The 26346-nt window shown below is 44.5% G+C and overlaps 1 protein-coding gene across 1 annotated transcript in view; it reads right to left on the reverse strand.

Moving 5' to 3' along the window:
• Positions 1-5208: 5208 nt before the first annotated feature.
• The window catches only part of LOC143291264 (F-box only protein 9-like), a 28591-nt gene continuing 7453 nt past the window's right edge, over positions 5209-26346 (reverse strand). The window contains exons 5-14 of the mRNA XM_076601089.1: positions 25682-25715; positions 24963-25050; positions 22545-22646; positions 17828-17889; positions 16766-16851; positions 13597-13710; positions 11602-11720; positions 10606-10710; positions 7357-7436; positions 5209-6009 (exon numbers count right to left, since the gene is read on the reverse strand). Coding sequence (XP_076457204.1) covers positions 5895-6009; positions 7357-7436; positions 10606-10710; positions 11602-11720; positions 13597-13710; positions 16766-16851; positions 17828-17889; positions 22545-22646; positions 24963-25050; positions 25682-25715 — 905 coding nt within the window. The 3' untranslated portion in view covers positions 5209-5894. The remainder of the gene's footprint in view (positions 6010-7356; positions 7437-10605; positions 10711-11601; positions 11721-13596; positions 13711-16765; positions 16852-17827; positions 17890-22544; positions 22647-24962; positions 25051-25681; positions 25716-26346) is intronic.

Consider the following 26346-nt stretch of genomic DNA (forward strand, 5'->3'; position numbering starts at 1 on the left):
GCAAGCACATGTACACACATGCAAGTACACACACATCACAAATGCATACACACATACACACACAACTGAATTTCTTTTTTTTCCCCAACACCCACTTTTGTCTCTGAGAAAATGGTAATACAATACATTTACATGATAAATTCACCAGACTTCCAAGTTAGTTTTGTCGATATTAAACTTTCCTTATCAACAATAATAACCCAATTAGCTGTATTACCGACAACAACAAAAAGAACTCTAACATCATGCATAGAAATTGATGTAAAAAAACAAACAACAACAAAAACCCAACGAGTCAACCCATTCTCCAAACTGTGCAATACTCATCACCACAAACACTTAAAAAAATAAAACCACACAACAAACATCTTCTGAGAAACCCCCCCAAAGAAATCAGAAGTAAAATGAAATGTTGACAGAAACAGAACAGACAGAGATTTCACCAGTATAGATCAATGACTTTCACTTTCATCATTATCATTTTAGGCAGCTGCAAAACTCATGATTAAGATAAACGTGTGATGGATACACCTGGACTTCACAACTCAATGATTCAAACCATTTGTAAGCAATACCGCTTTGCTTTAAATGGTAATCAACACGCATGAAGATCAACGCACACATTAAAACAGAATGAAAACGATGGTATGGGTAGAAAGCTGTTGTGGTCTGGAAGCCTTTCTGTACAAACACACCATCCATCAATCAGCCATTTCACTGAGTGGAACTGAGGAAAAAGCCTGAAGGATGAAAACATGTCGCTGGATTTTGTACTGGATTTCTCCCTCATCACAACAGACCTCTTAACTTTCAATTCATGGCTGGTATGCTGGGGGAGAGAGAGCATCACATGAGTACAGTGTTCAGAAAAAGTATCTGCAGACTTTGTATTGTATTGTATTGCATTGCATTGCATTGTATTGTATTGTACTGTATTATGCTCCAATATTTTTTCTTCACAATAGATTTCTCTGCCTGAAATTCAAGGCCCTCTCCCTGGGGAAAGCATATCAGCACAGTACAGCATCACCTATATCATTTATTTCTTCTTTTTTTTCTTTTCTTTTTTGTTGTTGTTATGATATATATGTATATGTTTTGTATTATGTCCAACTATAATGAAATCTAAAAAGCCTTTTTTTTTCCATTTTGAAAAAAAACAACCCCAGCTATTGTGTCCATTGAAGTGGTACAGCTGACTTAGGTGAACAAAAATACTGCAGTCCCCAGAGGAAGAAGTGCGAATGTGCAGATACAGAATAATTACTGACATCCTGCACGCTATCAGCCTCATCACTGTCTGGCATCAGCCTTTCACAGCAGAGCACACACGTCATCAGTACCTAAGGGGAGCTTACTAGTCAACAGGTGTGTGGGGGTTAACCCACCCCCTTAAACGCTGACACTTTTTGAGGTCTGTTGCATTCCATATGCGCGGGGAGGGGGGGGGGGGGTAGCTGTATCAGCGCTATGTACACTAAAACTATTGTAGCTATTCTATTTGTGGGATTGTTCTCGTTCTTGCTGCTTATGGTCCGGCTGACAGCACAGGGCCATATCAGGACTGTCAAACCATACAAATGCTCAGCCATGTCAACACAAAACTGTCCATATATGGGAATCAATGCATGAAACAAAGCCAACTGATGCCTAATAAATTCTGCTTCCCCACAGAATTAAAACAGAAGGACTCACTTAACTGTGTTGGGTATCTATTGATATTATTACATGTTTATTTTGTGAATATTTCTGCCGACTCACAAGTACTCAACATAGAAACAAACCACATCATTCGTTATCTCCTTAAACATTTATCTAAAAGGACTGTCAGTCTGACTGTCATGGCGTCGCCATTTTGAAAAAAACCGACTTCAATTCTCCAGAAAAAAAAACCCAAAAACAAAGGCCATAGCAAGAACCATATTCTGACTCAGTGGGTTGGAAAAGGGAAGACAGTCACTTTTATGAACAATCCCTGAACCCGTTGACACAAGTCAGTGGTTCTCCACCTTCTACAATTGGCAGAAACATTTGACAAAATTCCTCCATAAAAAATCTAATCAGGACAGGCAGAGATGCCAACCCCTGTCCAGTGTTTATTGGAACATTTTGAAACTGGGACTCCGAACCACATCAGCTTGTTCCTTCCTTGCACTCCCACAGCTTGATCCCCAGGGCACAGACACTGTTTGACCAAGACCCAACCTGATGTAGCCACGTTCTCTCTTGTTCCAGCAAACGATCAAGCTGACTGGTCCACTCAATGCTGTTTCAACGTCAACACCCACGCAATAAGCTGACCATCATTACGGGACACCAAGGTTAGTAGTGACTGCCCTGACCTCGTGATCAACAGATCTAGAGTGTGTGGGTAATGCTACGACTGGAAAGCACATAATCATGCTAAGTAGTTGAAAATGAACTCCTCGGAACGATTTTGACGTTGGCGTAATGTCGGAACTGCGATCCTGTGAAACAAAAACTGCAAAATCCCCGCAGATGGGCTCCGTTAACTCCATGGACAAGTGGACAAGACAGTCAAGGGGTTAATGATGATCTGGGACAGGGAACAGACTGGTGGACACTGACAGCAGCGATGGGGTTCATAGGGGTTTGGGGGGGAGGGGGGGGAGGGGGGGAGTGCAGGACCTGACCTCTCCGGCAGCTGAAGCAGTTCCAGGGGTGAAAGGTCACAGCCCTGACCGGCACAGCTCAGATCCCTCCCCCCCCCCCCCCATTCTTGTCGTGACTCGGACTGCCATGATCATTACAGCTTTCCTGTTTCTTCACTGCTGGATGCACACCACTTTAAGGAGATTCTTTTCTTTCTTGCTTATTTTATAACACTTTGAACCCCAAATACTGATTTATCTATTAACAAGTAGTTGCTTCCCTCGGACCAAGAATGGAAATTTTCAGTACTGCCGTAAGCACACTCCGTTTTACTCTCTATATTAGCTGTAATGTCACTGGATGCTTTTAGTTTGTTGGCTTTAGCCTGTACGTTGACTACGCACGTTTTTGAGGACGTTGTGTGCATTTGTGTATACACAATGTACATACACAATGTATAAATACACATGATGCAAAATTACACATGCTATATATAAATACACGTGATGCATACATACAATGTGTAAATATACACGATGCAAACCTACTTACACAATGTATAAATACACATTACGCAAACGTACATACACAATGTATGAATACACAGGATGCAAACCTGCACACAAAAATGTACAAATACACAGGATGCAAACATACACACACAGTGTGTATATATACACATGTTGCAACCATACACACAAATATGTAAATACACATGATGCAAACGTACACACAATAATTATGTAGACACACATGATGTAAACATACACACACAATGTATAAACACACATGATGCGAACATACACAAACACTGAATCATGAATACACATGATCCAAACGTACACACACAACGTTTAAATATACGATGTAAATACACATATATAACATACACACACACACACACACACATACTCCCTCCCCCACACACACACTGTAAGCTACACACACACACACACACACACCTAAAAGGTTACAAATGAGCACCACAACTGACAAGAAAACAGGCTAGTTTAAAAAAGAATTAATTTTCAAAACGTTCACTCACACAAGAGAGCTGGGACAACAACAACAGCTGCACAGCCAATCAGAACTCCATGACTGCATGACATGAAAGTGGTTTGGCCAATCGGCAGACTGTGTGTGTGTGTGTGTGTGTGTGTGTTGTCACAACAGATTTCTCTGTTCAAGACTCGAGTTGCTCTTCCAGCAGACAGCACACCACCACAGTACACCCCCCCGCCCCCCCCCCAACCCCCCCACCCCCATTTCTGCACGAGCAAGACTGCAAAAAAAAACCCAAAACAAACAAAAACAACAATAAACAAAAACACACATGCAGACAGACTGCCAAAAAGACTCTCACTCATTAGAAAAACCTAGAACTCAAGTAAAAACGATACCTCAAAAATCTAATCCAAACTGAAGAAATTAGTGAACAGAAGTCTCAACAATGTTGTGAGAGAAAAAAAATATATGCAATAACAAAAAAAACACCTCAAGTTGTCTTGCTTAGAATTATATAAAGAGCTCAGCAAAGCACAAAGGAACCACTTCAGGGATGAATACACACACCTTGAAGACAGACAAAGAAAGGGAACGGAACGAGAACAATGATCTGTCTCTGCAACACGACTAAAATACACAAAAAACAGCAAAGCTCTTCAACTTTCACAAAACCCATCGTATCATTTCAAACTGCTCCAAATGAACCCTAAACAATAAACATATCTCTGAACTCACACAAACACATAAATAAAACAACAATGTGTTAATGTGCAGAAAAAAAAACAAAAGAACTCCACCACAAACAGAAACCTCATTCCCAGTTTTGTGAACATCGCTTTGAGCGATCCAATCAACTCCGCAACAAATTCTCAAAGCATCAGAATCAATGAACCAAAAAAAGGTAAAACTAAAAACCAACCAACCAACTGTTTTACCAACAAACAAATTTAAAAGAACAGGCAATAAACCATCTGCCAAGCTCTGATTACATAAAATGAGTATAACAGGTCAAACGATTGCGATAAACTACCTCAGTAATCTGGGAAACTCTGATTATATCCAGTGAGTAAAACAGGTCGGTATCATGCAATGAAGGCTGAGACAAACAGAAAACCCACGCAGGCCCAACACTTTTTGCCGTGTTCACCGACCTAAACAAAACCCTCAGTAAAACTACCGTCTACCACCTCTGACCCCTCCGTCATGTGCCATCCTTTGACCAGTGTGCACCACCGCTGTCCTGTCACCCTCACCTGTATATCTGCACGTGTGTGTGTGTGTGTGTGTGTGTGTGTGTGTGTGTGTGTGTGTGTGTGCCCCTGTCTGCCAATGCCAGGCGGCGTGACTTTGTCCCTGTGTGCCAATGTGCCAGTGCCATGCTGGTGTACAATACCTGTCCAGTTTCCCATCAGTGGCTCTCCTGTCGCACCGCTGTCTGCTCCAGTGGCACAAAGGTTTCTCTCCTGTCACACCGCTGTCTGCTCCAGTGGCACAAAGGTTTCTCTCCTGTCACACCGCTGTCTGCTCCAGTGGCACAAAGGTTTCTCTCCTGTCGCACCGCTGTCTGCTCCAGTGGCACAAAGGTTTCTCTCCTGTCACACCGCTGTCTGCTCCAGTGGCACAAAGGTTTCTTTCCTGTCGCACCGCTGTCTGCTCCAGTGGCACAAAGGTTTCTCTCCGGTCACACTGCTGCAGTGGCACAAAGGTTTCTCTCCTGTCACACCCCTGTCTACTCCATTGGCACACAGCTGGATCTCCTGTCATACCTGTCTACTCCACTGGCACACAGCTGGATCTTCAATCATACCTGTCTACTCCACTTGCACACAGCTGGATCTCCTGTCATACCTGTCTACTCCACTGGCACACAGCTGGATCTCCTGTCATACCTGTCTACTCCAGTGGCACACAGCTGGATCTCCTGTCATACCTGTCTACTCCTGTGGCACACAGCTGGATCTCCTATCATACCTGTCTACTCCATTGGCACACAGCTGGATCTCCCATCACACCCCTGTCTACTCCAGTGGCACACAGCTGGATCTCCCGTCACACCCCTGTCTAATCCAGTGGCACACAGCTGGATCTCCCATCACACCCCTGTCTACTCCAGTGGCACACAGCTGGATCTCCCGTCACACCCCTGTCTAATCCAGTGGCACACAGCTGGATCTCCCATCACACCCCTGTCTACTCCAGTGGCACACACCTGGATCTCCCATCACACCCCTGTCTACTCCAGTGGCACACAGCTGGACCTCCCATCACACCCCTGTCTACTCCAGTGGCATGCTGGCCACAGAGGTGTAGCTCCGCACTCGAGAAAAGATGAGTGGGGGGTAGGTTGAGTCCTTCAGCTCAAAGTCCGTCACTGTCTCCTGTCCGCTGACTCTGCAAATGAACCATGACAATCAGTCACAGCCAATATACCATGACAATCAGTCACAGCCAATATACCATGACAATCAAGAGTCAGAGAGCCAAAATAGCATGAGAATCCAAATCAAAGTACCAATATACCATGACAATCTGAGTAAAAGTACCAATATACCATGACAATCTGAGTAAAAGTGCCAATATACCATGACAATCTGAGTAAAAGAGCCAATATACCATGACAATTTGAGTAAAAGTACCAATATACCATGACAATCTGAGTAAAAGAGCCAATATACCATGACAATCTGAGTAAAAGTGCCAATATACCATGACAATCCGAGTAAAAGAGCCAATATACCATGACAATCTGAGTAAAATTAACATTAATGATGACAGTGGAATGATACTGTAAGTTAATTTCTTGTAGAATTTCATGGGGCATGAAACACCAGCCAAATTTCACACATCCACGCAAAGAAAAATCACCATGACCATCGTGATTCTGACAACTCTTCCTTACCAGGCTGTTTGTCATTGCAGCTTATAGCCCCTTACATAGGGCAAGGCTTACCAGGCCATTTATCACTGTAGCTTATAGTTATAGCCCATCACATGGGGCCATGCTTACCAGGTAATTCATCAATGTAGTTTACAATTATAGACCCTCACATGGGGCCATGCTTACCAGGTCATTTATCACTGTAATTTATAGTTACAGCCCCTCACATTGGACTTAGCTTACCAGGTCATTTACCACTGTAGTTAAAAGGTATAGACCATCAGGTCATATATCACTGTAGTTAAAAGTTATAGACCATCACATATGGCCATGCTTACCAGGTCATACGTCACTGTAGCTTATAGTCATAGCCCCTCACATTGGATTTTGCTTACCAGGTCACTTACAACTGTAGCTCACATAGAGCCCCTCACATAGAGCCACGCTTACCACGTCATTTATCACTGCAGCTTATAATCATACACCATCACATGGGGCCACGCTTACCAGGTCGTTTATCACTGTAGCTTATAGTTATCGACCCTCACATAGGACTATGCTCACCAGGTCATTTATCACTGTAGTTTTTTTGTTACAACCATCTATTCCAAGCCCGTCTGACATAAAACATATCTATGCCCAGGTGAGTTTTTTGTTACAACCATCTATTCCAAGCCCGTCTGACATAAAACATATCTATGCCCAGGTGAGTTTTTTGTTACAACCATCTATTCCAAGCCTGTCTGACATAAAACATATCTATGCCCAGGTGAGCTCAGTGAACTATGTCAAACTTAAGCCAATACAAACAGCTGATTATGTCACTGTTTGTTACAACAAACAGATGAAGATCAACCCACCTGTACACGGTGCGGACAGTGTAGGACACCCAGTTCAGTCTACGGTGACATCGGCGACTATTGTCAATCATTTCAAACTCCTGTAAAAAAACAACAACAAAAAAAAACAATACACAAAATAAAATAGACTGGCTGCTGCTGTCAAACTTTGTTACAATGTGAAAAACGGTCTTGATGTTGACTAAAGTCGCCTGTGGCAGTGCAATGTCCAGTCAACAAAAGTCGCCTATATTGGGTGATTGATTGATTGATGTGGATACTTATATAGCGCCTATCCTCGGTCAGAGACCAAGCTCTAAGCGCTTTACATACCCGGGGACATTTGCACCACAGGCTGCCTACCTGGGTAGAGCCGACTGACGGCTGCCACTGGGCGCTCATCATTTGTTTCCTGTGTCATTCAATCAGATTTCAGACGCACACGAATACACACTCAGACACACATGTAACGTTTCACGTGTATGACCGTTTTTATTTATTTACCCCGCCATGTAGGCAGCCACACTCCGTTTTCGGGGGTGTGCATGCTGGGTATATTCTTGTTTCCATAACCCACCGAACGCCGACATGGATTACAGGATCTTTAACGTGCATATTTGATCTTCTGCGTGCGCATACACACGAAGGGGGTTCAGGCACTAGCAGGTCTGCACATATGTTGACCTGGGAGATCGGAAAAATCTCCACCCTTTACCCACCAGGTGCACCGAGATTCGAACCCAGGACCCTCAGATTGAAAACCCAGCGCTTTAACCATTCGGCTATTGCACCCGTCGAGATTGGTGAAAGAGTTAAACTCCTGTTTCAGTCCACTGATAAAAAGGCTGAAGATCCCACGGCCGAGAGCTGTCTGGGCAATGAATTCACATCCACTGCATCTCACAAGGCTCTGCACAGGAAGGCAGGGCCCTATCCTCTCCCAAACCAAAGTCAGGTACCCATTCACAACTGGGTGGAGTGAGGAAAATCAGAGTAAAGTGCCTTCCCCCCAAGGACACAACACCATGCCGAAACAGGGGATCGAACCAGCCGCCATGGCGAAGTGGTTAGCGTCGCGGACTGATGGCTGGGAGGACGCGGGTTCGAATCCCAGCAGAGGTGGGTTTTTCGGCCCGTGGCCGGCTCCTACCCAGAGTTGAGTGTGCTGTGGGCTTAAATGGGGAGACTGGGACCACACAGTCGAGTGTCATCCACTTCAAGGATGCGTCTTTGGATGTGTTGCTCTAATTACCTGACCAACACTGCAAGTGTCTGTATTTCTCGGGCCTGGCTAACGCCAGGATATCATTATGACAGAAAGCGTAGAGTACAGCCTTGTCATGCAGTCCCAAACCAAAATGGACCTCCATAGCGACACTGTCATCATCATCGTCCTCCTCCTCCTCCTTCATGGTCATCAATATAAAAAAATAAATAAAAAAAGTCTCAAAGTCTGTGGCCTTTCATGCCCTGCTGTCATGGTGACCTCAGTTTCAATACCCCTCCACTTCCGTGCTTGGGGTGAGTCCTGTCAATGTCGTCAGTGTCGGCAGATTCATGGGTGGCTGTTGTTTGAGGGAGGGACGCTCACTCAGTCTGGCTCCACGACTAAGCCATTATTATCGTTAGCAGGGGGCTTAGTAGGTGGTGTCCTAAGTACGTTAAAACAGAACAGGCACCACTGAACACCACTGAAGTGACTCAGCAGCAGTTCAGGGTCTCTTCTGGTGTGTGGCCTCCTGGCGACCTAACATCGATGGTTCCCTGTGGACTGCCGACGCTGGAACTGCGACGGACGAACCTGGATGTGGCCGTGTATGGGGGAATCCAAATGAGCGGCATGGGAGTAATGCCACTGAAACAGTGCAGATGATGGGGCAGCAAAAAAACAAAAAACAAAAAAAAACAAAAAAAAAAAACAGGAGATCAAACCCTGGTCAACAGTCCAGTCATACAGCACACCAACACCAGACGCCAGGACCATCAGGGTGCACACTGCCCCAGCCAACAATGAAGCAGCGTGACTCACCACACTGTAGGCTTGGTCACACACTCACACAGATGCCAACCCCATGTCTTGTCTGTTGATATGTCATGTTGATATGTCCTCGATATGCTGCTCTTCGTAAACGGTTCTTTCCCCTTTATTATTACCGATTTCCATCAGATTTTAAAGTACAGTTACTGTGTACCAACTGGTCAGCTAAACTGACATTTAAAGTAACAGTATACATTAATGAATGTTTGAAGCTTAGAAAGTGAAAGTAAACTTACATTACAACTACTGTAAAATACACTTACGTGTTGTCACATGGAACCAGGTGTGTCTTTTGACGTGCATATGATTTTAGCAGTAAAAACTTCTTTTTTCACTCACTTCATATCTTTTGCTATCTTCAAGCATTTCTCCTGTTCATATGGGCCAGATGGCCTGCAAAAACTGAATAAACCAATATTGTTATTGTTGTATTGTTAGATGCCAACCCCCTGTCAAGTGTTTGTAGGAACTATCAGGAAATTTGGTGGGATCATTCAGACTCCCAGCCACATCAACAAACGTACATTTTTATCTACAAGGCATGCCAACACTTCAGCCTACCTGCAACACGGTGTAACTGCAACGATTAAGCTGATTGGTCCACTCAATGCTGTTTCAATGTAAACACGCACGCGATTAGCTGAGCATCATCATGCGAGACACGGGTTAGTAGTGACTGCCCTGGCCTCCTGATCGATAGGTCTAGAGCATCTGGGTAATGTTACGACAGGAAAGCATGTGACCAAGCCATGTAGTCAAAACTGAATTCGTCAGAACAATTTTGACGTTGGCTATCGTCAGGACAAACTGCGATGGAGCAGAACAAAATACAGCAAAATCGTAACAGTTGGCATCTCTACAGAAGGGCTCCGTTAACTCCATGGACAGGACAGTCAATGCTGTTGGTTTCTTCTTCTTCGTTCGTGGGCTGCAACTCCCACATTCACTCATATGTACACGAGTGGGATTTTGCGTGCATGACCGTTTTTACCCTGCCATATTGGCAGCCATACTCCATTTTCGGAGGTGTGCATGCTGGGTATGTTCTTGTTTCCATAACCCACTGAACGCTGACATGCACTAGAGGATCTTTTACGTGCGTATTTCATCTTACGTATACACATGAAGAGGGTTCAGGCACTAGCAGGTCTGCACATTCGTTGACCTGGGAGATTGGAAAAATCTCCACTTGGCTATTGCGCCTGTTGCTGTTGGTTTGATCACACACTCACCATGCTGTAGGTTTGATCACAGTCGTTTTGGTTTGCTGCCTGTCGTTGACGCTTGTAGCGCAGAACTGGGTCTGGGAGCTTCAATCTCCTCATGACACACATCACCTGAACAAGATACAGTCCTTCATTAGTCCGTGTGTGTGTGTGTGTGTGTGTGTGTTATGTGTGTGTGTGTGTGTGTTGTGTGTGTGTGTGTGTGTGTTATGTGTGTGTGTGTGTGTGTGTGTGTGTGTGTGCATGTGTGTGGATGTACATCTATATACATGTGTGTGTGTGTGTGTGTGTGTGTGTGTGTGTGTGTGTGTGCGTGTGGATCTATGTGTGTGTGTATATGTTTGTGTGTGTGACCTTGCTTCCCGACAGATTGTAGTATAACTTGCAGAAGAGTGTGTGTGTGTGTGTGTGTGTGTGTGTGTGTGTGTGTGTGTGTGTGTGTGTTATGTGTGTGTGTGTGTGTGGGTGCATGTGTGTGGATCTATATATGTGTGTGTGTGGATCCATATAAGTGTGTGTGCGGATCCAGGTAAGTGTGTGTGTGTGTGCATGTACATCTATATACATGTGTGTGTGTGTGTGTGTGTGTGTGTGTGCGTGTGGATCTATGTGTGTGTGTATATGTTTGTGTGTGTGACCTTGCTTCCCGACAGATTGTAGTATAACTTGCAGAAGAGTGTGTGTGTGTGTGTGTGTGTGTGTGTGACCTTGCTTCCCGACAGCTTGTAGCATAACTTGCAGAGGAGTGTGTGTGTGTGTGTGTGTGTGTGTGTGTGTGTGTGTGTGTGTGTGTGTGTGACCTTGCTTCCTGACAGCTTGTAGTATAACTTGCAGAGACGCACGCGTGCGTGCGTGCGTGCGTGCGTGTGTGTGCGTGTGTGTGTGTGTGACCTTGCTTCCTGACAGCTTGTAGTATAACTTGCAGAGGAGTGTGTGTGTGAGTGTGTGTGTGTGTGTGTGTGTGTGTGTGTGTGTGTGTGTGTGTGTGTGTGTGTGTGTGACCTTGCTTCCCGACAGCTTGTAGTATCCCTTCATGAGGCCTTGCAGGTGACAGGAAGGGCTGGACAGCTTGGGCACCACCACGCCTGGCTCCTCCGGACTGCACATCATCAGCACGCACCCTACACACCACACAACATACATTACAATAATGACACACAACACATTATTGACACATACCACCACACCTAGTTCCTCCGGACTGAAGCTCATCAGCACACAACCTATGCACCACACAACACACACCACGTTATTGACACACACCACCACGCCTGGCTCCTCCGGACTGCACATCATCAGCACACACCCTACACACCACACAACACACACCACGTTATTGACACACACCACCACACCTGGCTCCTCCGGACTGCACATCATCAGCACGCCCCCTACACACCACACAACACACACCACCACACCTGGCTCCTCCGGACTAAACATCATCAGCACACACCCTACACACCACACAACACACACCACGTTATTGACACACACCACCACACCTGGCTCCTCCGGACTGCACATCATCAGCACGCCCCCTACACCACACAACACACACCACCACACCTGGCTCCACATAAGACGTTATTGACACACAACACATTATTGGCACACACCACAACATATTACTGACATACTCCAAACATGTTTTAGACACAACACGTTATAGACAAACAACACAGAACACATTAATGACACACACCACACAAAACATTACTGACACACACCACACAACATGCTATCAACACAAACAGCAAGTTAATGACACACACACAACATTACTGACACGCATCACACAGCATGTCATTGACACATATCACGCAACATGTTAACGACACACACCACACAACACATTCATGACACACACACACCACAGGGCACGGTACTGACACACACCACACAACACGCTACTGATACACACATGATAAAGACACACACAAAACATTACTGACACACATCACACAATAAATTATTGACACACACCACGCAACATGTTATTGACACACACTACACAACACGTTAATGACACACACCACACGTTACTGACACAGACGCTATTGACCCACACCACACAACACAATATAGAAACACACACAAAACAAGTTACACATTACTGACACATGTCACACAGCACATTAACTCACTCCGGATGATGGAACGCTATAGTGTTTCTGATGTAAGGTAGCGTTCCGGACAAAAGAACGCTCTAGCGGTTTCAACAATAAAAATTTTTTCCACGTTTTCCTCATGGGGTAGCATAACAGAGCTTCACCGGGCACTGCAATGTGTCAAGGGCCCAATGGAAAGTTTCTTCATGAGATTCCGTAACAACACACTCCACAGCGAGCCAGCAAGTTCAGGACCCCACACGACAAGCTAATCTGCATATGTATCGAAAATGGTGTCGCAGGCGATACAAGTGGAAATTTTTGGAGCAAACTAGATCACAACAGCAGCTTTCACCGCTGCTGAAGTGACTGAAATGCTTCAAACTAAAGGTTTCGACATCGACGAGGATGATGAAGACATTGAATAAAGTATCTGCAGTGAAGAAAGCTACCAGCAAAAAGGCACTGATAATGACTCCATCAGCCTAGGAAGTGAGAGAATCTGAGCGCACCGGTTAAAATCCCAGCACAGTCGCCCTTATTTTCTCCCCCTCCACTAGAACTTGAGTGGTTGTCTGGACCCTAGTCAGTTGGATGAGATGGTAAAGCGAGGTCGCGTGTGCAGCATGCACTTAGCGCATGTAAAAGAAACCACGGCAACAAAAGGGAAAAATTATGCAGAAAAATCCACTTTGATAGGAAAACAAACGAAAAACTGCAAGCAGGAAAAAATACACCAAAAAAATGGGTGGAGCTCTCAGTGTAGCAATGCGCTCTCCCTGGGGACGGGAGCCCGAATTTCACACAGAGAAATCTGCTGTGACAAAAAAAAAAACATGTAATACAAGAAAAAAATCTTTTAAAAAAGACTTGAGGTCGTCTTCACCTTCTGGGAAGAAGCGCAGGAAGCGATAGTAGGCCACCATGTGGAACGGACGATAGAAGCTGTCCACGCTTTGCTCCCCCTGCCGCATGTAGGTCGCTCGACTGATGTAACAGCCTGCCCATCATACCACATAAATATCACACTTGTGCAACTGATGGAACAGCCTGCTAACTGTATCAGAGACCATGTGGACTCTTTACAATACAAACAAAACCCTTTGTGGCATTACCAAACACAAGTACTTCTTTTTTCTCACAAAGTCAAACACCCTCACTCATTCTGAGAGAAGATGGTTACCAATGTTCTGTACTTTGCCAAATCAGTTACACTTACAATAACAATGTATGAGCAGTTTTGAAACACACTATAACGACGGGCGCAATAGCCGAGTGGTTAAAGCGTTGGACTGTCAATCTGAGGGTCCCGGGTTCGAATCACGGTGACGGCACCTGGTGGGTAAAGGGTGGAGATTTTTACGATCTCCCAGGTCAACATATGTGCAGACCTGCTAGTGCCTGAACCCCCTTCGTGTGTATATGCAAGCACAAGATCAAATACGCACGTTAAAGATCCTGTAATCCATGTCAGCGTTCGGTGGGTTATGGAAACAAGAACATACCCAGCATGCACACCCCCGAAAATGGAGTATGGCTGCCTACATGGCGGGGTAAAAACGGTCATACACGTTAAAAGCCCACTCGTGTGCATACGAGTGAACGCAGAAGAAGAAGAAGAAGAAGAAACACACTATAACAATGCTTCATGAAGAGTTTACCTACATAACTCTAAAACATACATCGCATTACTGACATCTGCTTCATTAAAAACTGTCCATCAAATTATTGTCATTAGCTTTATTAGCATTTATTGTACCCTTCATACAACTGCCTTATGCTTTTTTTTTTTTTTTAATTCAAGAAGTAATCTGTCATATTACTGACAGATATTTAAAAAGAGTTAACTTCCATATCACTGGTATTTGCACAACAAAAATGTTATCCTTCACATCACTAATATCCATTTTATAAAGTCAGCCTTCAATTATACAATTCACTGACTTACTGATAAGTTTCATCAAAGGAATCTTTTGCATAACATTTCTGGAGGAAGGTAGCAAAATGGTCAAGACACTCAGCTGAGTGCCAATGCAGATAGTCTGTGAAGGTGTGGGTTCAAATCCCGCTCTAACCCTTTCTCCCAAGTTTGACTGGAAAATCAAACTGAGCGTCTAGTCTTTCAGACGAGATAATAAACCAAACCAAGGTCTCATGTGCAGCATGTACTTGGCGCACTGAAAAAGAACCCATGGCAACAAGGGTGTACACTGCCCACTCTTAGCTCCCCCTTCTCGTTTAGCGCCATGACAATATAAAATAATGTGATGAGCTAAGAATGGGCAGTGTACTGTTAACCAGGAGGGAGGTGGAGAGGGGGGTCCAGGGGGTGGGGGGTGAGGATGGGCAGTGTACTGTTAACCAGGAGGGAGGTGGAGGGGGGGGACCTGAGGATGGGCAGTGTACTGTTAACCAGGAGGGAGGTGGAGAGGGGGGACCCAGGGGGGGGGGGGGGAGGATGGGCAGTGTACTGTTAACCACGAGGGAGGTGGAGAGGGGGGGGGGGGGGTCCAGGGGGGGGGAGGTGAGGATGGGCAGTGTACTGTTAACCAGGAGGGAGGTGGAGAGGGGGGGGGCCGGGGGGAAGCTGAGGATGAGCAGTGCACTGTTAAACAGGAGGGAGGTGGAGAGGGGGGGGGCCGGGAGGGGAGGGAGGATGGGCAGTGTACTGTTAAACAGGAGGGAGGTGGAGAGGGGGGGGCCGGGAGGGGGGGAGGAGGTGAGGATGGGCAGTGTACTGTTAACCAGGAGGGAGGTGGAGAGGGGGGTTCAGGGGGGGGGGGGGGAGGATGGGCAGTGTACTGTTAACCATGAGGGAGGTGGAGAGGGGGGACCCAGGGGGGGGAGGTGAGGATGGGCAGCGTACTGTTAACCACGAGGGAGGTGGAGAGGGGGGTTCCAGGGGATGGAGGTGAGGATGGGCAGTGTACTGTTAACCAGGAGGGAGGTGGAGAGGGGGGGTCCAGGGGGGGGAGGTGAGGATGGGCAGTGTACTGTTAACCAGGAGGGAGGCGGAGGGGCGGGCCGGGGGGGGGGGGGGGGGGAGGATGGGCAGTGTACTGTTAACCAGGAGGGAGGTGGAGAGGGGGGAGGTCCAGGGGGGGGAGGATGGGCAGTGTACTGTTAACCAGGAGGGAGGTGGAGAGGGGGGTTCAGGGGGGGGAGGTGAGGATGGGCAGTGTACTATTAACCAGGAGGGAGGTGGAGGGAGGGGTCCAGGGGGGGGAGGTGAGGATGGGCAGTGTACTGTTAACCAGGAGGGAGGTGGAGAGGGGGGTTCAGGGGGGGGAAGGTGAGGATGGGCAGTGTACTATTAACCAGGAGGGAGGTGGAGAGGGGGGGTCCAGGGGTGGGAGGTGAGGATGGGCAGTGTACTGTTAACCAGGAGGGAAGTGGAGAGGGGGGGTCCAGGGGGGGGAGGTGAGGATGGGCAGTGTACTGTTAACCACGAGGGAGGTGGAGAGGGGAGGTCCAGGGGGGGGAGGTGAGGATGGGCAGTGTACTGTTAACCACGAGGGAGGTGGAGAGGGGGGTTCCAGGGGGGGGAGGTGAGGATGGGCAGTGTACTGTTAACCAGGAGGGAGGTGGAGAGGGGGGTTCAGGGGGGGGGGGAGGATGGGCAGTGTACTGTTAACCAGGAGGGAGGTGGAGAGGGGGGTCCAGGGGGGGGAGGATGGGCAGTGTACTGTTAACCAGGAGGGAGGTGGAGAGGGGGGTTCAGGGGGGGGGGGGAGGATGGGCAGTGTACTGTTAACCAGGAGGGAGGTGGAGAGGGGGGTCCAGGGGGGGGGAGGATGGGCAGTGTACTGTTAACCAGGAGGGAAGTGGAGAGGGGGGGTCCAGGGGGGGGAGGTGAGGATGGGCAGCGTACTGTTAACCAGGAGGGAGGTGGAGAGGGGGGTTCAGGGGGGGGAAGGATGGGCAGTGTACTGTTAACCAGGAGGGAGGTGGAGAGGGGGGAGGGGGGGGGGGAAGCTGAGGATGGGCAGTGTACTGTTAACCAGGTTGGGGGTTGGGGGGGGGGGGAGCGGGAGGAGGGAGGGGAGGAAGCGTACCGTTAAACAGGAGGTGAGGTCTCTGAATGTACATGTGACGCCAGCCACCATACTTCTTGCAGCTCCCGAGGTACTTGCCCCAGATTCTGCACAGCACACACCATGAGGGGTAATCACTCTTGTGTTCTCAGCATTTGCTTCCCTTTGTTCAGACCCACTGAAGGTGTGCATAAGGATACGCATGAATTACTATCAATACTACCTATAATCACACCAAGCTGCATACAAAATGAACTACATTTTTTTTTTAAATTACCGTTTGACAAGTAGTACTACCTATGTCACTCCAAACTGCACACAAAATAGAACAAATAAGCATTTAGCTCAAGATTTTTTTTTTTTTTTTCATATTTTTAAATATTTTGAATAATCAAGATTTAATTTTTTTGTGGGTAAAATGTATAGCATACTTCAATATGTACCCGTGAGGATGCAGTATGTGTAGTACAGTAAGGGTAGTATGTGTACACTAAGTGATGAGGGTATGAGGTCTCCCTCTCCTCTGCAAACCGTCTCTTTCGTTCACATCAAGTGAACCATCTAACTAGATTTTGACACACCTAGCACTAAACTCTCTGTTTTCAGTTATTTGTTAATCTTCTACAACATCTTGAGTGACAAAATCTCAAAGGTTTTTAACAACATGCTGTCATTTGAAGCCACTTCAGGCAACTGTGAAATTCTTGAAGATGACACGGCCAAAAAAAGGTCTTTGGCTAATATTGAAGCATTTTATTGGTAATACATGATAGATAGATAGATAGATAGACAGATATATATATATATATACATACATATATATATATATACACATATATATATATATATATATATATATATATATATATATATATATACACACATATACATATATAAGTGTGTGTGTGTATATGTATGTGTGTGTATATATATGTGTATGTGTGTGTGTGTGTGTGTGTGTGTGTGTGTGTGTGTGTGTGTGTGTGTGCTTCTTTGGCACCCGTGAGGTTGGCGAGACCACTTTCCTCAGATTACTGTAAAAGTCTGTCAGGTCTGTTGGAAGCACCTCACATCACCACTTACTTCATGCATGCTGCTTTCCACAGGCCCTCATCCCGTGCGCACAGGTAAAACCCACGGCACACCTGAAACACCGACACACACCACCACTTAAAACATAGAATGGCACACCTGAAACACCGACACACACCACCACTTAAAACATAGAATGACACACCTGAAACACCAACACACACCACCACTTAAAACATAGAATGGCACACCTGAAACACTAACGCACACCACCACTTAAAACATAGAATGACACACCTGAAACATCGACACACACCACCACTTAAAACATAGAATGACACACCTGAAACACCAACACACACCACCACTTAAAACATAGAATGGCACACCTGAAACACACCACCACTTAAAACATAGAATGGCACACCTGAAACACCGACACACACCACCACTTAAAACACAGAATGACACACCTGAAACACCAACAAACACCACCACTTAAAACACAGAATGGCACACCTGAAACACTAACACACACCACCACTTAAAACATAGAATGGCACACCTGAAACACCAACACAACACACACCACTTAAAACACAGAATGGCACACCTGAAACACTGACACACACCACCACTTAAAACATAGAATGACACACCTGAAACACCGACACACACCACCACTTAAAACATAGAATGGCACACCTGAAACACTAACACACACCACCACTTAAAACATAGAATGACACACCTGAAACACTAACACACACCACCACTTAAAACATAGAATGGCACACCTGAAACACCGACACACACCACCACTTAAAACATAGAATGACACACCTGAAACACCAACACACACCACCACTTAAAACATAGAATGGCACACCTGAAACACCAACACACACCACCACTTAAAACATAGAATGACACACCTGAAACACCGACACACACCACCACTTAAAACATAGAATGACACACCTGAAACACCAACACACACCACCACTTAAAACATAGAATGGCACACCTGAAACACCGACACACACCACCACTTAAAACATAGAATGGCACACCTGAAACACACCACCACTTAAAACATAGAATGACACACCTGAAACATCAACACACACCACCACTTAAAACATAGAATGACACACCTGAAACATCAACAAACACCACCACTTAAAACACAGAATGACACACCTGAAACACCAACACACACCACCACTTAAAACATAGAATGACACACCTGAAACACCAACACACACCACCACTTAAAACATAGAATGACACACCTGAAACACAAACTTACACCACCACTTATCTCAGAATGACACACCTGACACATCAACACACACTACCACTTAAAACATAGAATGGCACACCTGAAACACACCACCACTTAAAACACAGAATGGCACACCTGAAACACCGACACACACCACCACTTAAAACACAGAATGGCACACCTGAAACACCGACACACACCACCACTTAAAACATAGAATGGCACACCTGAAACACCAACACACACCACCACTTAAAACATAGAATGACACACCTGAAACACACCACCACTTAAAACATAGAATGACACACCTGAAACACCGACACACACCACCACTTAAAACATAGAATGACACACCTGAAACACACCACCACTTAAAACATAGAATGGCACACCTGAAACACCAACACACACCACCACTTAAAACACAGAATGACACACCTGAAACATCAACACACACCACCACTTAAAACACAGAATGGCACACCTGAAACACCAACAAACACCACCACTTAAAACACAGAATGGCACACCTGAAACACCAACACACACCACCACTTAAAACATAGAATGGCACACCTGAAACACCAACACACACCACCACTTAAAACATAGAATGACACACCTGAAACACCGACACACACCACCACTTAAAACATAGAATGACACACCTGAAACACCGACACACACCACCACTTAAAACACAGAATGGCACACCTGAAACATCAACACACACCACCACTTAAAACATAGAATGACACACCTGAAACACAAACTTACACCACCACTTATCTCAGAATGACACACCTGACACATCAACACACACCACCACTTAAAACATAGAATGGCACACCTGAAACACACCACCACTTAAAACATAGAATGGCACACCTGAAACACCGACACACACCACCACTTAAAACACAGAATGACACACCTGAAACACCAACAAACACCACCACTTAAAACACAGAATGGCACACCTGAAACACCAACACACACCACCACTTAAAACATAGAATGACACACCTGAAACACACCACCACTTAAAACATAGAATGACACACCTGAAACACCGACACACACCACCACTTAAAACACAGAATGACACACCTTAAACACCAACACACACCACCACTTAAAACACAGAATGGCACACCTGAAACACCAACAAACACCACCACTTAAAACACAGAATGGCACACCTGAAACACCAACACACACCACCACTTAAAACATAGAATGGCACACCTGAAACACCAACACAACACACACCACTTAAAACACAGAATGGCACACCTGAAACACCGACACACACCACCACTTAAAACATAGAATGGCACACCTGAAACACCAACACACACCACCACTTAAAACATAGAATGACACACCTGAAACACACCACCACTTAAAACATAGAATGACACACCTGAAACACCAACACACACCACCACTTAAAACATAGAATGACACACCTGAAACATCAACACACACCACCACTTAAAACATAGAATGACACACCTGAAACACAAACTTACACCACCACTTATCTCAGAATGACGTGCTGTAGTGTAGGATTCGGCGGAGCGCAGAATTTTTTTTCATACACTCGGCAGTGTTCGATTAAAGGGAAACTAATCAGGCTGTCTTGAGGGATCAGTCTAGAAAAAAACGGAGTTATTTCCCCTTGACCGTTAACCGCGTGAAAGGCTTTTTTTCTAGACTTTTCTTGACTGGGTGAAAGGTCGATCTTTTCATAACCAAAATGGCGGCGAGACAAATGTTCTCCCTGCACGAGGCTGTCGAAACTGTGACAGAAGAAGGATCAAACACTGAACGTGACCTCCTTGACACTGTTGACGAATTCTCTGATGATTTTTCTGATGATGATGACATTCAGTTAGTACCAGATGATGATTTTGAAAGTGACGACGAAACTTTGCTGACTGACCCCTACGACGCTGAGACAGAAATCGACAGTGACACTAGTGACGGCCACACTGCAAGGCAAGATGACTTGATGACTGTAGATATTGACGATGAGGAACAAGAGTACTTGTATGAGTGGGTAAAAGACCTGACAAACTTCCCACTGGCTGCACCTTTCACTGGGACCCCAGGACTCTCACTGACTTTCTAGACACGTCCACTCCTGTTGAGGTGAGTGTGTTTACAATTTGATACTTTGCTAATTTATTTCTAACATATCCATGACAGGTACCAGGTACAACATTTCGTTTGGGTAGCAACAGTACAAGTACGACAGTGGTAACAGCATTACAAGTGCCGCAGCAGTAACAACAGTACAAGTACCACAGCACAGTACAAGTACCACAGCAGTAACAACAGTACAAGTACCACAGCACAGTACAAGTACCACAGCAGTAACAACAGTACAAGTACCACAGCAGTAACAACAGTACAAGTACCACAGCACGGTACAAGAACCACAGCAGTAACAACAGTACAAGTACCACAGCAGTAACAACAGTACAAGTACCACAGCAGTAACAACAGTACAAGTACCACCAGAGTAACAACAGTGCAAGTACCACCGCACAATACAGAGAACTACAGCAGTAACAACAGTGCAAGAACCACAGCAGTAACAACAGTACAAGTACCACAGCACAGTACAAGTACCACAGCAGTAACAACAGTACAAGTACCACAGCAGTAACAACAGTACAAGTACCACAGCACAGTACAAGTACCACAGCAGTAACAACAGTACAAGTACCACAGCACAGTACAAGTACCACAGCACAATACAAGAACTACAGCAGTAACAACATTACAAGTACCACAGCAGTAACAACATTACAAGTACCACAGCACATTACAAGTACCACAGCAGTAACAACAGCACAAGTACCACAGCACAGTACAAGTACCACCGCACAATACAAGAACTACAGCAGTAACAACATTACAAGTACCACAGCAGTAACAACATTACAAGCACCACAGCACGGTACAAGAACCACAGCAGTAACAACAGTACAAGTACCACAGCAGTAACAACAGTACAAGTACCGAAGTGGTAACCACAGTACAAGCACAGCAGCAGTAACCACAGTACAAGCACAGCAGCAGCAGCAGTAACAACAGTACAAGTAGCGCAGAGAAAGAAGAACTGACAGGTAGTGTCTGAGCACAAATGTACCCTGACCAAAGCACTTTAAATCAGAACAGGCACCACTGAACACCACCGAAGTGACTCAGCTGCAGCGCAGGGTCTCCTCTGATGTGAGGCCTCCTGGCGACCTAACATCAACGGTTCCCCACTGGGACTGCCGACGCTAGGACTGCGACAGACGGACCCGGATATGGCTGTGTATGGGACGCAAGGGTGGGGGTGGGAGGGAACGGGGGATTCGGAACGAGCAGCATGGGAGTAATGCCACTGAAACGGTGCAGATGATGGGGCAGCAAAAAAAATAAAATAAAAATAAATAAATAACAGAAAAGTATCCTGACCTGGGCCAGCACCTCCAAGGAGCGGAGGTCCAGCTGGGAGGAGACCACCCAGCGGAAGATGTACATCACCACCTCTGTGGGCAGACTGGAGATGTGGGTCGCCTGTCACATCAAATCATGATTCATCTATAATACTTCATTAATCAATCCACATGCAAACTTTCACATCAAATCATGATTCATCTATAATACTTCATTAATCAATCCACATGCAAACTTTCACATCAAATCATAATTCATCTGTACTTCATTAATTAATTCACATGCAAACTTTCACATCAAATCATGATTCATCTATAATACTTCATTAATCAATCCACATGCAAACTTTCACATCAAATCATGATTCATCTATACTTAATTAATCCACATGCAAACTTTCACATCAAATCATGATTCATCTATAATACTTCATTAATCAATTCACATGCAAACTTTCACATCAAATCATGATTCATCTATAATACTTCATTAATCAATCCACATGCAAACTTTCACATCAAATCATGATTCATCTATAATACTTCATTAATCAATCCACATGCAAACTTTCACATCAAATCATGATTCATCTATAATACTTCATTAATCAATTCACATGCAAACTTTCACATCAAATCATGATTCATCTATACTTCATTAATCAATTCACATGCAAACTTTCACATCAAATCATGATTCATCTGTACTTCATTAATCAATTCACTTGCAAACTTTCACATCACATCATAATTCATCTATACTTAATTAATCCACATGCAAACTTTCACATCAAATCATGATTCATCTATAATACTTCATTAATCAATTCACTTGCAAACTTTCACATCACATCCTAATTCATCTATACTTCATTAATTAATCCACATGAAAACTTTCACATCAAATCATGATTCATCTATACTTCATTAATCAATTCACATGCAAACTTTCACATCAAATCATGATTCATCTATACTTCATTAATCAATTCACATGCAAATTAACCCCTTGACTGCTAGCGGGAGTGGGGCGGGAACAGTAAAAAGTATTGTTTCTTAAAGTCATGAATCCAATATCCAGTCCAATCAGCCCAAAACTGAGAAAACGGTCAGGAGAGTATCTGTATATCAATCAAAAAACAAATATGTGAATTTTCATCCTTCCAGAATTATTTCCATTCTTTTGATGATGTCATCAGTGACATCACTACGCCCGTAAATTTTACAGACATGACAGTCCAAAAGGTTAATTTACGCAATCACAGGTTCGTTATAAAAACAAACATAATACGATCATGCACCCCACACTGGGAAAGACTGAGAGAAAAATGGAGCAGTATTTCACAGGCTGGGAAAGAGAGAGAGAGAAAAAAGGGGGCAATATTTCATAGGCTGGGAAAGACAGACAAAAAAGAGGCGCAGTATTTTATAGGCTGGGAAAGGTAGAGAAAGAAAAAAGGAGCAGAATTTCATAGGCTGGGAAAGGCTGAGAGAGAAAAGAGGTGCAGTATTTCATAGGCTGGGAAAGGTAGAGAGAGAAAAGCAGCAGTATTTCACAGGCTGGGAAAGAGAGAGAGAGAAAAGAGGGGCAATATTTCATAGGCTGGGAAAGGTAGAGAGAGAAAAGCAGCAGTATTTCATAGGCTGGGAAAGGCAGAGGCAGAAAAGAGGTGCAGTATTTCACAGGCTGGGAAAGACAGAGAGAAAAAAAAGGGGGCAGTATTTCATAGGCTGGGAAAGACAGACAGAAAAGAGGCGCAGTTTTTCATAGGCTGGGAAAGGCAGAGAGAGAAAAAAGGGGCAGTATTTCATAGGCTGGGAAAGACAAGAGAAAGAAAAAAAAAGGAGCAGTATTTCATAGGCTGGGAAAGACAAGAGAGAGAAAAAAGGAGCAGTATTTCATAGGCATAGAAAAAATGGACAGAAGAGCAGTATTTCATGGGCTGGGAAAGACAAGAGAGACAGAAAAAAGCAGCAGTATTTCATAGGCTGGGAAAGACAGAGAGAGAAAAAAAGAGGCAGTGCTTCAGAGGCTGGGAAAGATGGAGAAAAAAGGAGCAGTATTTCATAGGCACAGAAAAAATGGACAGAAAACAGGAGCAGTATTTCATAGGCTGGGAAAGACAAGAGACAGAAAAAAAGGAGCAGTATTTCACGAGGCTCAGAAAAGACATACAGAAAAAAGAAGCAGTATTTCATAGACTAGGAAAGACAAGAGACACAAAAAAAGGAGCAGTATTTCATAGGCTCAGAAAAGACACAGACAGAAAAAAAAAAAAGGAGCAGTATTTCATAGGCTGGGAAAGATGGACAGAAAAGAGGTGCAGTATTTCACAGGGTGGGAAAGACACAGAGAGAAAAGAGAGAAGCAGTATGTCATAGGCTCAGAAAAGACAGATAGAGACAAAAGGAGCAGTATTTCACAGGCTGGACTCACCCTCTGCTCGTACTCAGGCTGACAGATCCCGGCCTCCTTGGCCCTCAGACGCTCAAAGTGCCCAATCAGGTCCTCCTCCACCTCCGTACTGGCAACATCCGATAACACACAACCTTCATTTTTAACTCATTCAGCCCTGCAACCCAGACAAGGTGTCAAAATTCATCTCGTTCAGTTTTCACGTTCCTAAATATGCATCATCCACAAGAAAAGGAACAAGAACAGACAATAATAATAAGTTGATTCATATTGCACCTTTCATTAAAATACAGTAATGCTCAAGGCACATTACATGAGTAAAAAATAAAAGAAACACTTTACACACTTACCACAACAGCCAACACAAACACAATGAAACACAGACTGAAAATACATGTGTCACAACAGCCAACACAAACACAATGAAACACAGACTGGAACACATGTATCACAACAGCCAACACAAACACAATAAAACACAGACTGAAAACACATGTATCACAACAGCCAAAACAAACATGATAAAAAACAGACTGAAAACACATGTATCACACAACAGCCTAGAGAAATATGATTAAAAAAAATAATTAAAAAAACCACAATGAGAACACGTGTATCACTACAGCCAACCTCCATACTTCCTAATCACCACCTTCCCTATTCCACCCCCACCATCATCCCTTCAGAACAGAGCAAGAGATAACACAATACAATCAAACAAACAAAACTAAATCTTTTACCTTCCTTCAATGGAGCTCTCGCTGTCCTGTCGTTCTGAAACACACACGGAAACACAGACACACACACAGACGCACACACACACACACACACACACATCCTGCAAGTCAACAGCAACATTCACAGCAGACAGGTTTTTGCAGTACATGACAGTCCTAAAAGAAAATAGTAAACATGACCAGACGGTTTCCTCAAAGAATCGGAGCACCTGGGTGTGTCAGTAATGTGAAATGAAAACCTCACCACACCAAATCAGAGTGAAAGGTTAATACTACTGATCACAATAATTAACAAAACTGTGGATCTTTTATTTTGCTGACTTTGGAATTTCAGAGATCAATACACTGGCACAGTCACAGTCAAATTACAAAGGTTATGATCACAGCAAAATACTGGAATTTGAACAACTGCAAAACAATACTACTAAGTTTTGTTGTTGTTTTTTTATTGTTGTTGTTGTTTGCTTTAAATACCACTGATTCTATTTCTGTTAATTCTTGAGCACTCAGACACACTTTATGACTCATCTTCTCAACTGTCAAAAGTTTTACATTAAAAAAAAAAGAATGTACTGGCTGTTTCTAAATTTTTGATGGCCGCAGTTTTCTTTACACAATTCCTCAGCATTCACATATTTCTTTCGACACACATATCTAAATAACAGGAA

The sequence above is a fragment of the Babylonia areolata genome, chromosome 16 (genome assembly GCF_041734735.1).
Source record: "Babylonia areolata isolate BAREFJ2019XMU chromosome 16, ASM4173473v1, whole genome shotgun sequence".
NCBI lineage: Eukaryota > Metazoa > Mollusca > Gastropoda > Neogastropoda > Buccinidae > Babylonia > Babylonia areolata.